The sequence below is a fragment of the Rhincodon typus genome, chromosome 34 (assembly GCF_021869965.1).
Source record: "Rhincodon typus isolate 14 chromosome 34, sRhiTyp1.1, whole genome shotgun sequence".
Taxonomy (NCBI): Eukaryota; Metazoa; Chordata; class Chondrichthyes; order Orectolobiformes; family Rhincodontidae; genus Rhincodon; species Rhincodon typus.
Window position 1 is genome coordinate 23,149,369 of NC_063365.1, and position 15,500 is coordinate 23,164,868.

Consider the following 15,500-nt stretch of genomic DNA (forward strand, 5'->3'; position numbering starts at 1 on the left):
GCTGCTTGGCCTGCTGTGTTCATCCAGCTCTACACCTTGTTATCTCAGATTCTCCAGCATCTGCAGTTCCTACTATCTCTAGGACATTCTTGGACAATTTTCTACATTATCAGGTAGATGCCAGTGTTGCAGCTGCACTGGAACAGCTTGGCTAATGGTGTTGCTATTTCTGGAGCACAAATCTTTTGTAATAAAGCCAGAATATCAGCAGCTTGACAAACAGAATACAGAGAAGTGCAGCCTTTGGACTATCCTATCACTTAGAAGTATCTGGTTCCTGAAAGTTAGAGATTAGCAAACAAATAATGCTGTTAAAATGTAGTTGTTTCAAGGCCCATTACCTTTGACCAGTGAGTAATGTCCTAATTAACAAACAAACACAGTGAATGCTGAAAAGATTTACCAGGTCCAGCTTGACTCTTCCTCGGGACTTTGTTTCTCTCTCCAACAAATGCTACAAGACCTGCTGAGTTTCTTCAGCACTTTCTGTGTTTGCTTCAGCTTTCCAGCATCTGCACTATTATGCTTTCATTTCTGATTAACAAAGACGACTGTGACCAAATGCATAAGGTGGGGGAACATGTAAATCTTGGCTTAAAAATAAGACTAGTTAAGAGATCTATTCCACCTCAAGACTGCCAATACAATCTTAAACTTACTGAACAGTATGTGAATCGTTGTGATTATCCTTACTCTCATTTCCAACCTCCCAAATTTAGCAGAATTTCAGCTCATGATAGAGGATTTGCAATGTTCTCATGCGCTGTGTTGGCTGTGAGAAATAGCATTTCGAATGGCAGAGCAGCTCCAAGGGGCTGAATGGTCTCCTACATTCCCAAGGAAAGGCAAACATTTTCACTACTGTGGGATCTACCTACCGTCCCGCAGGATTCTGGACCCCCGCGGAAGAGAGTACAAGCCATCCGAACAACCTCTGCTTCCATCTTCCTCACGCCAGGGAAGATGTCCGGGTGTAGTGGGTTACTCCAAGCAAAGTCTCCATAAACCTTAAGACAGAATGTTACTGGGTTAGCAGATCTCATAATTCTTGATTAAGTTATCAAAACATTTACAGCATAGAAGCAGGCTGTTTCACCCAACATGTCCATGCTGTATATTTTGGACATGCTTCCACCTACCCTATGCTGCTTCATCTCAACCCATTTTCATATTTCTTTCTCCCATAGAGTCATAGAGATATACAGCACAGAAAACAGACCCTTCGGACCAACTCATCTATGCTGACCAGCTATCTTATATAAATCTAGTACCATTTGCCAACATTTGGCCCATATCCCTCTAAATCCTTCCTATTCATATACCCATCCAGATGCCTTTTAAATGTTGTAATCATACCAGCCTCCACCACTTCCTCTGGCAGCTCATTCTATATACGCACCACCCTCTCTGTGAAAATTTGCTCCTTTATATCTTTCCCCTCTCACCGTAAATCTATGTCCCCCAGTTTTGGGCTGCCCCACGCTGGGGAAAACACCTTATTTATTTACCATATCTATGTCCCTCATGATTTTATAAACCTCTATAAGGTCACCCTTCGACACTCCAGGGAAAATAGTCCCAGCCTATTCGGCCTCTCCCTACAGCTCAAACCCTCCAGCCCTGGTAACATCTTTGTAAACCTTTTCTGAACCCTTTCTACTTTCACAACATCCTTCCTATAGGAGGGAGACCAGAATTGCAATACTCCAAAACTGGCTTCGACAGCTGCAATATGACCTCCCAACACCTATACTCAACGCACTGACTAATTAAGGCAAGCATACCAAACGCCTTCTTCACCATCCTATCTACCTGCAACTCCACTTTCAAGAAACTATGAACCTGCACTCCAAGGTCTCTTTGTTCAGCAACACGCCCCAGGACATTACCATTAAATGTATAAGTCTTGCCCTGATTTGCTTTTCCAAAATGCAGCATCTCACATTTACTAAATTAAACTCTATCTGCCACTCCTTGGCCCATTGGCCCATCTGACCAAGACCCCATTGTACTCTGAGGTAACCTTCTTGGCTGTCCACTACATCTCCAATTTTAGTGTTATCTGCAAACTTACTAACCATATCTCCTATGTTCACATCCAAATCATTTATATAAATGACAAAAAGCAGTGGACCCAGCACCAATCCTTGTAGCACACTGCTGGGCACAGGCCTCCAGTCTGAAAAACAACCCTCTACCACTACCCTCTGTCTTCTGCCTTTGAGCCAGTTCTGTATTCAAGTAACTAGTTCTCCCTGTATTACATGGTCTATCATGCAGAAACTTGTCGAAAGCCTTATTTTCATAGTTCCATATAACACTGACAAGGACACAAGGGAGAACACCTTTTTTAACCACCAAGTACTGTCATGGAAGCAAAAACTCAGAATCAAAAATTATCTAGTCAATTATCTCATTGCTTTTCGAGGAAACTTGCTGCACACTAATTGGTTACAACATATCTCAATATTGATGAGCAGTAACTACCCATTCAAAGTATTTCATCAGCTCTGAACCACTTCAGGACATCCTTCCCAACTCTTGAGGTTCTGTTTCACTGTCGCAGTATGGCGGCGCTCCTTCACCACTTCATTATCAGTCCTGTGCAAGGTTCCCATCTCCTCTTCCTATCTCTGTCCTTTGTGTTGTCTCAGAGTATAAAATCAATAGAAAGGGATTTGATCGAGGAATCCATCAAATTTCTATTTGCTTTGTTTAATATGTTTGAGTGTGTTAGTATGCTAATTCATTGACAATTAAGAGTCAATCACATTTTCATTGTCTGGAGGCAGGTTTGGGCCAAGAAATCTACCATAGCGAAAACAGAGAATCTATTATTAAGGACGTTACCGCAGGGAACTTAGAAAAACTTTGTGCAATTAGGCAGATTCAACATGGTTCAACAAAAGGGAAATCATGTTTGACTAATTAATTGGAGTTCTTTGAGGAACAAACAAGCAATGTAGTTGAAGGCAAACTTCTACATTTGGTGCATGTGGATTTCTAAAGGCATTTAACAGGGTTCCACAACAAAGGTTACCAAACAAACTAAGAGCTCTTGATGTCTACCATGACCTATGATCATGGATAGAAAACTCTTTGGCTAATATAGAATCCCTACACTGCAGAAAGAGATTATTTGGGCCATCAAGTCTGCACTGATCTTCCAAACAGCATCCCATCTAAACCCAGAATCACATCCCTCTTTCCCATAACCCCATATTTCCCACGACCAATCCACCTAACCTGCACATCTTTGGACTGTGGGAGGAAACCCACGCAGACATGGAGAGAATGTGCAAATCCCACATACAGTCACCCTAGGCTGGAATCGAACCCAGGTCCCCGGCATAATGTGGCAGCAGTGATAACCACTGAACCACCATGCTGCCCAAAGGAAGCAGATAGGAGGCAAGATAGATCATTCTTAGGTTGGCAAGCTGTAACCACTGGACAAAAACAAGGATCAATACTGGAGTGTTAACGATTTACAATCTGTACACATGAAAGGGACCAAATGCATGGCTGCTAAATTTGATGATAACACAAAAATAAGTAGGAAAATAAATGTGAAGAGGACACAAACAGTTCATGAAGTGATTTAGATAGGTTAGGTCAGATGGCTAAAATGTGCGAATTACAAACTTGTCCACATTGCAAGAAGAGTAGAAAGGCAGTATACACTATAAATGGAGAGAGATTGCAGGACTCTGCAGCACGCAGCAATCTGAATGCAATGGTACATGCATGCTAAATTTAAATAATTTAAGTACAGCAAATGATTAGGAAGGTAAATGGAATGTTATCATTTATTGCAAAGGGAATGAAATACAAATGTAAGAAAGTCTTGCTGGAATTGTACAGAGCATTTGTGACACCACGTTTAGAATATGGTGTATACTTCTGGTCTCTTTATTCAACAATGGATACAATTACATTAGAGGTAGTTTAGAGAGATTTACTCAACTGATTCCTGGGATGAAGGCATTATCTTTTGAAAAAGGGTTGAACACATTGGAGTTTAAAAGAACATGAGGTGGTCTTACTGAAATATACAAGTTCCAGAGGGTGGAGGCTGAGAGGATGTTTCTCCTTTAGGGGAGACTGGAATTAAGGGGAACAATTTAAAAGTAAGGCACTTCTCATTTAAGATGCAAATGATAAGAAATAATTTCTCTCAGAGGGTCGTGAAGTCTGTGGAATTCTCTTCACCCAAACAGCAGTGGAACTAGATTACTAAATATTTTTAAGGCTCAATTAGATTAAATCTTGACTGACAAGAAAGTCAAAGGCTACAGGGGTTGGACAGCAAAGTGGAATTGAGACAACATTCAGATCTGCCATTATCTTATCAAATGGCGAAGCAGGCTGAAGAGCCAAATGGTCTATTCCCAATCCTAATTCATATGTTTGTATGTAAGAGGTCAGCATAGCACATCTCCTTCCTGAAAGCACAGTATATCAGTTGGGTTTTTACAATTAACCAACATTTGGATAAGTACATGAACAGCTTTAGAGGAATACGGGCGAAATGCACGCAGGTGGGACTAGTTTCGTTTGGGAAAATGATCAGCATGGACTAGTTGGACAACAGGGTCTGTTTCCACGCTGTATGACTCTATGACCTTCAAGGTCACTTTTAGTGGTAGCAGCCTTTCAACTTCCAGATTTATTTTCTTATTAACAAACTCAAATTAAAATTCCATGGAGGAATTTAAAATCATACTCTTTGGATTACAAGCCTAATCATATGTAACCACTTCACCACAATGCTCATTTATAATGAGTAAGGAGTCTTTGCTTGATTAGAACTCTATAAACTTAAATTGAAACTTTGCAATCAAAAATAAAAATCTCCTGGGCTGTTCTGTTAACAATTCTTTTGTACCCTTTGGTACTAATAAGTAATAGCTCAAAAAAGAAACTATATTGATGTTTTTCTCTGACCTGCCCTGTAATTATTGATTATGTTCCTCAACTTTTAATCGAGAAGGAGACTGACCAATCAATTTGTATCCAATGGGCAATTCAAGGTAAATGTTCTTTCTCCAGACAGGAGTAGACTGTCAACAGGCATTTAGTGAGTCACTATAAACTCAGCATAATAGAGAGGAAAGAAATGAGCCTTCCTTACTCTTGGGACCATCAAATAAAATGAAACACTTTTGGATCTGGTGATCTGCCACAGCCAATTCCCCAATGAAGTATCAAACTCCTCTTTCTTCTCAGAAGCAGAAGCTCTAGGATGAGGTAACCTAAGATAACACAAGGTGCTCTGGAAATGAACGTAAGTAGTCTCAGGTGACGGAGCATGGTTGACGCTTCAACACTGAGGGGCTGCAGCATTCTGAAAGATTCTAATGCTTCAAGGAAAATTTTGAATTGAGGTCCCACACAACATTTCATTTCCTCGATCTCACTGCTGCTCATGGGAGCTTGCTGTGCACATATCAGCAGGGATGTTGCATGACAATGACTAGACTGTGAGTGATTCACAAGATGTGAAATACTTTCAACTGTCCTAAGGATATGAAATGTGGCATAGAATCACAACGTTACTCTCAGTTCAGACGTTACTAAAACTAAATATTGGGAGGCCATTATTAAAACGATTCCAAGTTCCTCTGTACGATGAGCTACATGTTAGTGGTCTTGAATACATACCAGGATTGAGAGGTATTGTACACAAAATGGTTGTAAGATCATAAGAAATCGACACAGAGCAGACCACTCAACCCATCAAGCCTGCTTCACCAATCACTAAGGTCATGGTTGAGTTCCTTAAATCCATTTTACCACCAGTGCCACAAAAGGCTTGACTCCCTCACTGATCAAGAGTCTGACTAACTCAGCATTGAATAAATCCAATGAACTGGCCTCCACTGCTCCCTGGGGAGGAGAATTCCAATCACTAACAAACCTCCGAGAAAATAAATTTCTCTTCATCTCAATTTTAAATGGGACAGACTTAATTTTAAACTGTGTCCCCTAATTGGACACAGATTTATTCCATATGCATTGGAATAATGAGAGGCGATCTTACTAAGACATATAGGATCCTGAGAAGACTTGTCAGGTTAGTGCCGAAAGGAGGTTTCCACTTGAGGGAGAGACTAGAACTATGGGACACAGTTCAAAAATAAGGTGTCCCATTTTAGATGGTAACGAGGAGGAATTTCTTCTGAAAGTGATGAGTCTGTGGACTGCCTTCCTGATAGAACAGAGGAGGCAAGGTTATTAAATTTTCTTAAGGCAGAAGTAGATCAATTCTTGATTAACTAGGGAGACGTCAGACCACCCATGATCTTACCGAATATCAGAGCAAGCTTAAGGGCCTGAGTGGTCTATTCCTGGCTCATATATCCCTAGTTCTAGAAAACATACTTACAGCATCCATATTGTCAAGCCCTCTCAGTCACATATGTTTCAATATCTCATTTCATAGAATCCCTGCAGTGTGGAAACAGGCCATTCGGCCCAACAAGTCCACACTGACCGTCCGAAGAGCGTCCCACCCAGACCCATTCCCCTACCCCTACATTTCCCATGTCTAACCCACCTAACTTAAATATCCCTCGGCACTATGAGCAATTTAGCATGGCCAATCCATCTACCCTGCAAATCTTTGGAGTGTGAGAGGAAACCCACGCAGACAAGGGGAGAATGTGCAAACTCCACAAAGACAGTTGCCCGAGGATGGATTCGAATCTGGGTCCCTGGCGCTGTGAGGCAGCAGTGCTAACCACCCATGCCACCCAATTCTCTCGTCTTCTAAATTCCAATGAGACAACCCCGACCTTTTCTCGTAAGATGAAGCCTTCCTCCCAGGAATCAGCTGACTGAATTTTCCCTGAACTGCCTCTGTGAGCATCTCATCAATATCTGCTGCTAACTGCCACATCATTGGAGCCGCTACAAAAGCTTTCTATACAGTATAGAGGCTCCTGTTTATTGCAGACACCTGATGTTACACTGACATTGACCACATGAAGGAATAGTGGTCTGGTTAACAAAAAAGAAAAATGTAGGGAGTGCTTTAAAAAAAAATTGACAGTTTTTAGCCAGTAAAGTGAGAATTTCTAAATGATTGTTCTGTTGTCATAATGTCACATTAAGCTACTTCTTACCTTCACCATCAGCTTTGTGAGCTGTTCCTCGCCACTATACACTGTCCCAGAGACTTGCCCTTTCTCCCAATGTACCTCTCCTACAAAATACAGTTTCAGCAACAGCATCAGATACAAACATCTCAGTACCGTGAACGCTTTAATGTTTACTGCAGCTTTCTCACCCAAGATAGCATAACACTCAATTGCAGAACAAGCCACTCACTGCACGAGCCACCTGGGGTGAAGCAGCAAAACGCTTGTGGCATTCTGAATGACTGCAGATCCATCCAGTGGATTTCACAATCGAAAATGGTGGAACAGCACCATTGTACTAGAGGACATTATATTTAATCAAACAGCACAGTAAATATTTAACTTTAAGAATGGAGAATTTCCACCACAGACAAGCCTAAACACAAAATGGGGTAAATTTTGTTTCAATCCATCCACAAGATTAGAGTGTTGTGGGAATTGTCAGAATACCAGCACTTACTGTCCTATCCCTTATTGCTGTTGAAAGTGGTGGCGAGCCATATTCTTGAGTACAATTAAGTGTCATGTTAGAGCAATTAAGAGGCAAACTGCTGTAGGTCTGGAGTCGTATATAAACCAGACCAGGTAAGAACAGCAGATTTCCTTCCCAAAAGGACGTTAGTCAATCAGGTGGTTTATATCACAATCCAGTCATTTCAAGGCTACGATTACTGAGACTAGCATTTTTTTTTATCCCAGATTTATTTAATTAACTGAATGCAAGTTCCTTGGCATCCCAGAAGTCATGTCTCTGGATCATTACTCCGAGCCTCTGTGCCACTTATCCAGCAGAATAACTGCAATGCTGCTGCTATTCCCAGGTACTGTAGCCTGAATCATGCATCCCCGCCATCAGAAAATAAATATTACAATCTGTTTTGTTTGTGACGATGAACTTCAGAGCAATAAACAGGCTGTTGGAAAGCAATGCAGAAATGAGGGTAGGTACTGTACAACAACAAAATGCATCTGTATAGTGCCTTTAACACAATTAAAACACCCAAAGTTGCTTTCCAGGAGAAGACTCGATTGGACAAGATTGAACAGCAACACAAACAAAGAGATATTAGGGCTTTGAAGGAGTAAAGGAGCAGAAAGAAATGGAAGGATTTGGGGATCCGTAGTATAGGAGGAGGCAGCTGAAAACACTGTTAACAATAGTGAAGGATGAACATCAGAGGCACCAAGAGACTAGAACTAAAATCCACTGCATACACGTCAGCTGAAATCTACTGCACAATTTTTATGTTTACAAGATACACAGGACAATTTTACTCATTGGTAGGGAGAGTAAGAAATAAAAACAATGAAAAGCTTTTAAAATACAATATTGTTAATTTACCCATTGTGCTGTAGTCTTTAAGCTTTAACAGCAGTTCAGGCTCTGCCAAGCCCTGTGCAGGCAGGGATGTGATGTACGTCGTTCCATCCTTAAGGGTTAAAACGCTTGTGGAAAGGTCATCCAGTGCCTTGTTAAGTTTTTTCTGTACCTGTTGATGGGAGCGTGTCAACAGTATTAAACCTGCTCCAATATTCAGGTAACTGCACCATGAACATAATACATTTCACCAGATGTGCCATTAACCCAGAGCCTTGCACTCATCTGATATTTAGCCAGAGCTGACCAGCTTATTAGAAATGAAGTTCTTTTGGTGGATTAGTTTATGATTTGCTTTATTAAAAAACATAAGATTGGAAACCATTCCCTTTTGCCACTCATTTTGTCAGAATCAATCGAGTGCAAAAATCTGAGGTTAGTTGCAAGTTTTTTTTTGAAAAGCAGCAGAGTGTTTTTGGGAGCATGTAGCTCAGAGTGTGTTTTTCCTTCCTTTGAAATCACTCTGCAACGATGAAGCATTTGTGAATTTAAAAACATTAATCAGTATGAAGTATTTCCTGGCCCAATTCAGGATTCAGCCAGAGATCAGATCCTAACTCTGTGACCAATACAGACTTGGACACAATCCAAGGGTGAAACTAGAGAGCTGCAGCACAGAGTGAAGTCCAGAGGCGTAGAAATGCGGATATGAAAGCCAGCCAAAGCCACATTGCACTCTGCCCCATTTCAGAATCAGCCACATTGGTGAGTAGGATAATGATCTTTTGTTTCCCTTTTTTAAAAATACAATCATGATGCTGTCACAGCTGTTGACCAGAGGCAGCTAACAGTAAAATCCTTTTTATGGTCCAACAACAAAACTTTTTTAAAAATGGATTTGTCCCTTAATTTACAGCCCACAATCAAATCAATTTGCAGCATCCAAACACAGGACAAACACACAAACATTATTTTATGTAGAGAATTGGAGTGTGGAGTTTTTAAACCACCGGAAGTTTTTGGGGTAGAGAAATTGCATCTGCTAAGTAAAGAAAGTGGATAAACATTTGCAGTGACTGAAAATGGAGGCCTGAGGTTAGGGGTTAGAATCGTGGTGCTAGTTTAGAAGTTCAGATTTACCAACAAGGCTTCCATTGTGCTGGGAGGTGAAATTATTCCAGTCATTGCAAGCATGCAACATGGAAAAGCCACAGTAGTGACGATTGAAAGATAAGGGTTCAGGTAAAGGAAACTTCATTGCCTGTTGAGCGAACACCCAGTATCCCGCAAGTGGGCACTGGGCCTGCTTCTGGTTGGGTAGAGATCAGCCTGGTTCAAAGCTGTATATTAATCCACGTCAGAAGAGCATCTAAGGGAGTGGGAGAGGAATTTACTGGTGCATTCCTCCCCAAATCCCCTGAGGCTTTTGTTAATCTGCATTCTCTCCTCTGCCAGGAGATCACATTGTGGTTGGGAGCCTCCAAATAATGATGTACAAAGACACCAACAGGGAATGGTTGATAGGCCTCTGGGTCTTTTCCAGTTCATCATTACATGCATGTCTGTTGTTGTTACTCCACCTCTGTATCTCACGCTGATAAAAACACCTAATAAATAAACGTAATAAACCAGTTTGGAGAGCAGTTCTTCATGCACTCTTCCTGATCAGCTTTATATTTCCATGACCTAAATTTGGTCTAGGGAGAACAAGTTTACAGACATCACAAACGTTAGCAACATAGTAAGTAGTGGGTAGAATAGTAACAGTGTTCAACAGGGCAATTTCGAAGGAATAAACTTTGAGAGAACAATGTGGAGAGGCAGTATAACCTAAATTATACTGTTTCGACAGGGATACAAGAATAGAGAGATCTGGATGAATCCTTGAAGGCGGTAGGACAAGCTGAAGAAATAAATAAAGCATACAGGATAGAAGACTTTGTAAAGAGGAACACTGAGAAGCCATCGTAAACTACTAGCTATCCCTTAATTCATGTGTCAAATTCTGGACATCACATTTTAGGAGAAACGTCAAGATCATGGAGAGGATTAGGGACAATCGAATAGAGAAATTCAAAAGTACATGGGGTTCTGACAGAGTAAATAGGGAGAAACTATTTCCCATAGCAAGTGAATCAATAATCTAACGTTACAGATTTAAAATAATTGATGAAAGAACTAGAGAAAAAATGAAGAGATATTTCTTCACACTCCCCTTGAAAGCGTGGTAGGAATTCCAATGGAACTTGAAGACGACAAATCAACGTTTGAAGAAGCAGACTTGTTTGTAGGATTATAGGGAAAAAGTTGGGGCATAAACTAAATTGGATAGTTCTTTAAAAGAACCAACATATTCATAAGAGTTAGATGGCCTCCTCTGCATGACGCAGTTAATGATCAAATGCATAATATGCAGTATAATGATAACCTCCAATAAACTTGACAATTAGAATCTGCAAACCAGGATGTCCAAAGTTTTTTTTAATACATTGATTCATGGGATGTGGGCATTGGGATTGAGTCAGCACTGCATTTATTGCCTAATTACCCATAGGGTAGTTTAGAGTCAACAGCATTGCTGTGTGGTATGGAGTCACATACAGGCCAGATATAGACAACAGATTTCCTCCCCAAAAGGCATTAGGATCTTAGAGCAAAGGAGATCTATCAGTCAGACATTACTAAACCCATCTGCTTTAAGTAGAGATTATTTTATTATTGTTATTATTATTATGATTGAATTCAAATTTTACCATCTGTCATGAATATAAAGTCATATCCCCATTAGCCTGGGCTTCTGGATTACTAGTCTAGTGACATTACCATTATGACACCACACTGGCAGGTGAGAACCAGTAATCTTTTAACCTCCACCGTTTGCTATGATCTTGTTGTTAACATGTTCAAACCACAAACAAAGCCCCCACATTCTACATGCATAACTATTATTCAGAAATGCACTTGATAGATTAACGCCATCACCTCCTCTTAATGTTTAAACAATTCACAAAGGTTCAAGGTATCGGAAATTGACGTGTTCAAAGATGAATAAGATATTTCTGAAATACTATTGTTCGCTGACAGATAAAGCATCCAAAGCTCTAAGAGGTTTTGTGAGGATTTGCCCCTCAAGGACATCGAACACAAAGACTCTGAGGCAAATTTTATCTTTCAACAGAGAGTATGTCAGCTCTCTCTAGACTTTTTCCAACTCCCAAAAAAAAGGCCAGCAGTGTGTTATGACATGATGCAGCTGTGTATTAGATATCAGGCAAGTGGCACATCTCAAACTCATCCAGGATAAGTGAGACATTCCTGCCAAAGGGAAGGAGGATTGAGTTTAAACAGAAAACATCTCCCTTGGTTCAGTCAGTGGCATTGTCATCTCCCAAGTTACAAAACTTCAGGTTCAGGTCTCACTCCAGAGACTGGTGCAGACAAAATGAAGGCTGAAACTCCTTGTACAGTGCTGAGAATACTGCATTGTCAGTGATCCGGCCTTTCTAATGATACAAGAACCCAAAAGCCCCTTCTCTCCTCTTAAGTGGACACACAGAATCCTATGGCGCTACTTTAAAGTAGGGTTCTCCCTGGTGACCTAGTTAATATTTATCCCTCAATAAACACCACTAAAACAGATTTAATGATCATTGCCTCTTTGATGTTTTGTGGGGCTTTTGTTTTACTATGTTCAAAGTACTTAATTACTATAAAATGCTCTGGGGTGGCCCAAGGTTGAAAACAGCAACAGCACGATACAAAAGCTAGTCTGTCTTTCTTTCTTATTAATTTCAGATCACAACATCTTGCAACATAGAACATAGAACATAGAACATAGAACATTACAGCGCAATACAGGCCCTTCGGCCCTCGATGTTGCGCCGACCTGTGAAACCAATCTGAAGCCCATCTAACCTAAACTATTCCATTATCATCCATATGTTTATCCAATGACCATTTAAATGCCCTTAAAGTGGGCGAGTCTACTATTTTTGCAGGCAGGGCATTCCACGCCCTTACTACTCTCTGAGTAAAGAACCTACCTCTGACATCTGTCCTATATCTATCACCCCTCAATTTAAAGCTATGTCCCCTCGTGCTAGCCATCACCGTCCGAGGAAAAAAGCTCCCACTGTCCACCCTATCTAATCCTCTGATCATCTTGTATGTCTCTATCAAGTCACCTCTTAACCTTCTTCTCTCTAACGAAAACAGCCTCAAAACCCTCAGCCTTTCCTCATAAGACCTTCCCTCCATACCAGGCAACATCCTGGTAAATCTCCTCTGCACCCTTTCCAATGCTTCCACATCCTTCCTATAATGCGGTGACCAGAACTGTATGCAATACTCCAAGTGCGGCCGCACCAGAGTTTTGTACAGCTGCAACATGACCTCATGGCTCCGAAACTCAATCCCTCTACCAATAAAACCTAACATACTGTACGCCTTCTTAACAACGCTATCAACCTGGGTGGCAACTTTCAGTGATCTATGCACGTGGACACCGAGATCTTTCTGCTCATCCACTCTACCAAGAATCTTACCATTAGCCCAGTACTCTGTATTCCTGTTACTCCTTCCAAAGTGAATCACCTCACACTTTTCCGCATTAAACTCCATTTGCCACCTCTCAGCCCAGCTCTGCAGCTTATCTATGTCCCTCTGTAACCTGCAACATCCTTCTGCACTATCCACAACTCCACCGACTTTGGTGTCATCTGCAAATTTACTAACCCATCCTTCTACGCCCTCATCCAGGTCATTTATAAAAATGACAAACAGCAGTGGCCCCAAAACAGATCCTTGAGGTACACCACTAGTAACTGAACTCCAGGATGAACATTTCCCATCCACCACCACCCTCTGTCTTCTTACAGCTAGCCAATTTCTGATCCAAACCACTAAATCACCCTCAATCCCATGCCTCCGTATTTTCTGCAATAGCCTACCATGGGGAACCTTATCAAACGCTTTACTGAAATCCAAATACACCACATCAATCGCTTTACCCTCATCCACCTGTTTGGTCACCTTCTCGAAGAACTCAATAAGGTTTGTGAGGCACGACCTACCCTTCACAAAACCGTGTTGACTATCCCTAATCAAATTATTCCTTTCTAGATGATTATAAATCCTATCTCTTATAATCCTTTCCAACACTTTACCCACAACCGAAGTAAGGCTCACTGGTCTATAATTACCAGGGTTGTCTCTACTCCCCTTCTTGAACAAGGGGACAACATTTGCTAGTCTCCAGTCTTCTGGCACTATTCCTGAAGACAATGACGACATAAAGATCAAAGCCAAAGGCTCTGCAATCTCCTCTCTAGCTTCCCAGAGAATCCTAGGATAAATCCCATCCGGCCCAGGGGACTTATCTATTTTCACACCTTCCAGAATTGCTAACACCTCCTCCTTATGAACCTCAATCCCGTCTAGTCTAATAGCCTGTATCTCAGTATTCTCCTCGACTACATTGTCTTTTTCCTGCGTGAATACTGACGAAAAGTATTCATTTAGCACCTCTCCTATCTCTTTGGACTCCACGCACAACTTCCCACTACTGTCCTTGACCGGCCCCAATCTTACTCTAGTCATTCTTTTATTCCTGACATACCTATAGAAAGCTTCAGGGTTTTCCTTGATCCTACCTGCTAAAGACTTCTCATGTCCCCTCCTGGCTCTTCCTAGCTCTCTCTTTAGGTCCTTCCTGGCTAACTTGTAACTCTCAAGCGCCCTCACTGAGCCTTCACGCCGCATCTCTACATAAGCCTCCTTCTTCCTCTTGACAAGAGATTCAACTTCTTTAGTAAACCACGGTTCCCTCGCTCGACCACTTCCTCCCTGCCTGACAGGTACATACTTCTCAAGGACACGCAGTAGCTGTTCCTTGAACAAGCTCCACATTTCAATTGTGCCCAGCCCCTGCAGTTTCCTTCTCCATCCTATGCATCCTAAATCTTGCCTCATCGCCTCATAATTGCCTTTCCCCCAGCTAGAACTCTTGCCCTGCTTTATATACCGATCCCTTTCCATCGCTAAAGTAAACGTAACCGAATTGTGGTCACTATCACCAAAGTGCTCTCCTACCTCCAAATCTAACACCTGGCCTGGTTCATTACCCAGTACCAAATCCAATGTGGCCTCGCCTCTTGTTAGCCTATCTACATACTGTGTCAGGAAACCCTCCTGCACACATTGGACAAAAACTGACCCATCTGAAGTACTCGAACTATAGCATTTCCAGTCAATATTTGGAAAGTTAAAGTCCCCCATAACAACTACCCTGTTACTTTCGCTCCTATCCAGAATCATCTTTGCAATCTTTACCTCTACATCTTTGGAACTTTTCGGAGGCCTATAGAAAACTCCCAACAGGGTGACCTCTCCTTTCCTGGTTCTAACCTCAGCCCATACTACCTCAGTAGACGAGTTGTCATCAAACGTCCTTTCTGCCACCGTAATACTGTCCTTGACTAACAATGCCACACCTCCCCCTCTTTTACCACCTTCCCTGATCTTACTGAAACATCTAAACCCTGGAACCTGCAACAACCATTCCTGTCCCTGCTCTATCCATGTCTCCGAAATGGCCACAACATCGAAGTCCCAGGTACCAACCCATGCTGCAAGTTCACCCACCTTATTCCGGATGCTCCTGGCATTGAAGTAGACACACTTCAAACCACCTTCCTGCCTGCCGGTACACTCCTGCGACCTTGAAACCTTATTTATGACCTCACTACTCTCAACCTCCTGTACACTGGAGCTACAATTCAGGTTCCCACCCCCCTGTTGAATTAGTTTAAACCCTCCCGAAGAGCATTAGCAAATTTCCCCCCCAGGATATTGGTACCCCTCTGGTTCAGGTGTAGGCCATCCCGTTTGTAGAGGTCCCACCTACCCCAGAATGAGCCCCAATTATCCAGGTATCTGAATCCCTCCCTCCTGCACCATCCCTGTAGCCACGTGTTCAACTGCTCTCTCTCCCTATTCCTCGCCTCGCGAGCACGTGGCACGGGTAACAAACCAGAGATAAC

At 41.8% G+C, this 15,500-nt stretch overlaps 1 protein-coding gene across 1 annotated transcript in view; it reads right to left on the minus strand.

Annotated features, from left to right (window-relative positions):
- The window catches only part of sgpl1 (sphingosine-1-phosphate lyase 1), a 73,515-nt gene that overhangs the window by 33,877 nt on the left and 24,138 nt on the right, over positions 1–15,500 (minus strand). The window contains exons 4-6 of the mRNA XM_048616335.1: positions 8,485–8,632; positions 7,128–7,207; positions 879–1,007 (exon numbers count right to left, since the gene is read on the minus strand). Coding sequence (XP_048472292.1) covers positions 879–1,007; positions 7,128–7,207; positions 8,485–8,632 — 357 coding nt within the window. The remainder of the gene's footprint in view (positions 1–878; positions 1,008–7,127; positions 7,208–8,484; positions 8,633–15,500) is intronic.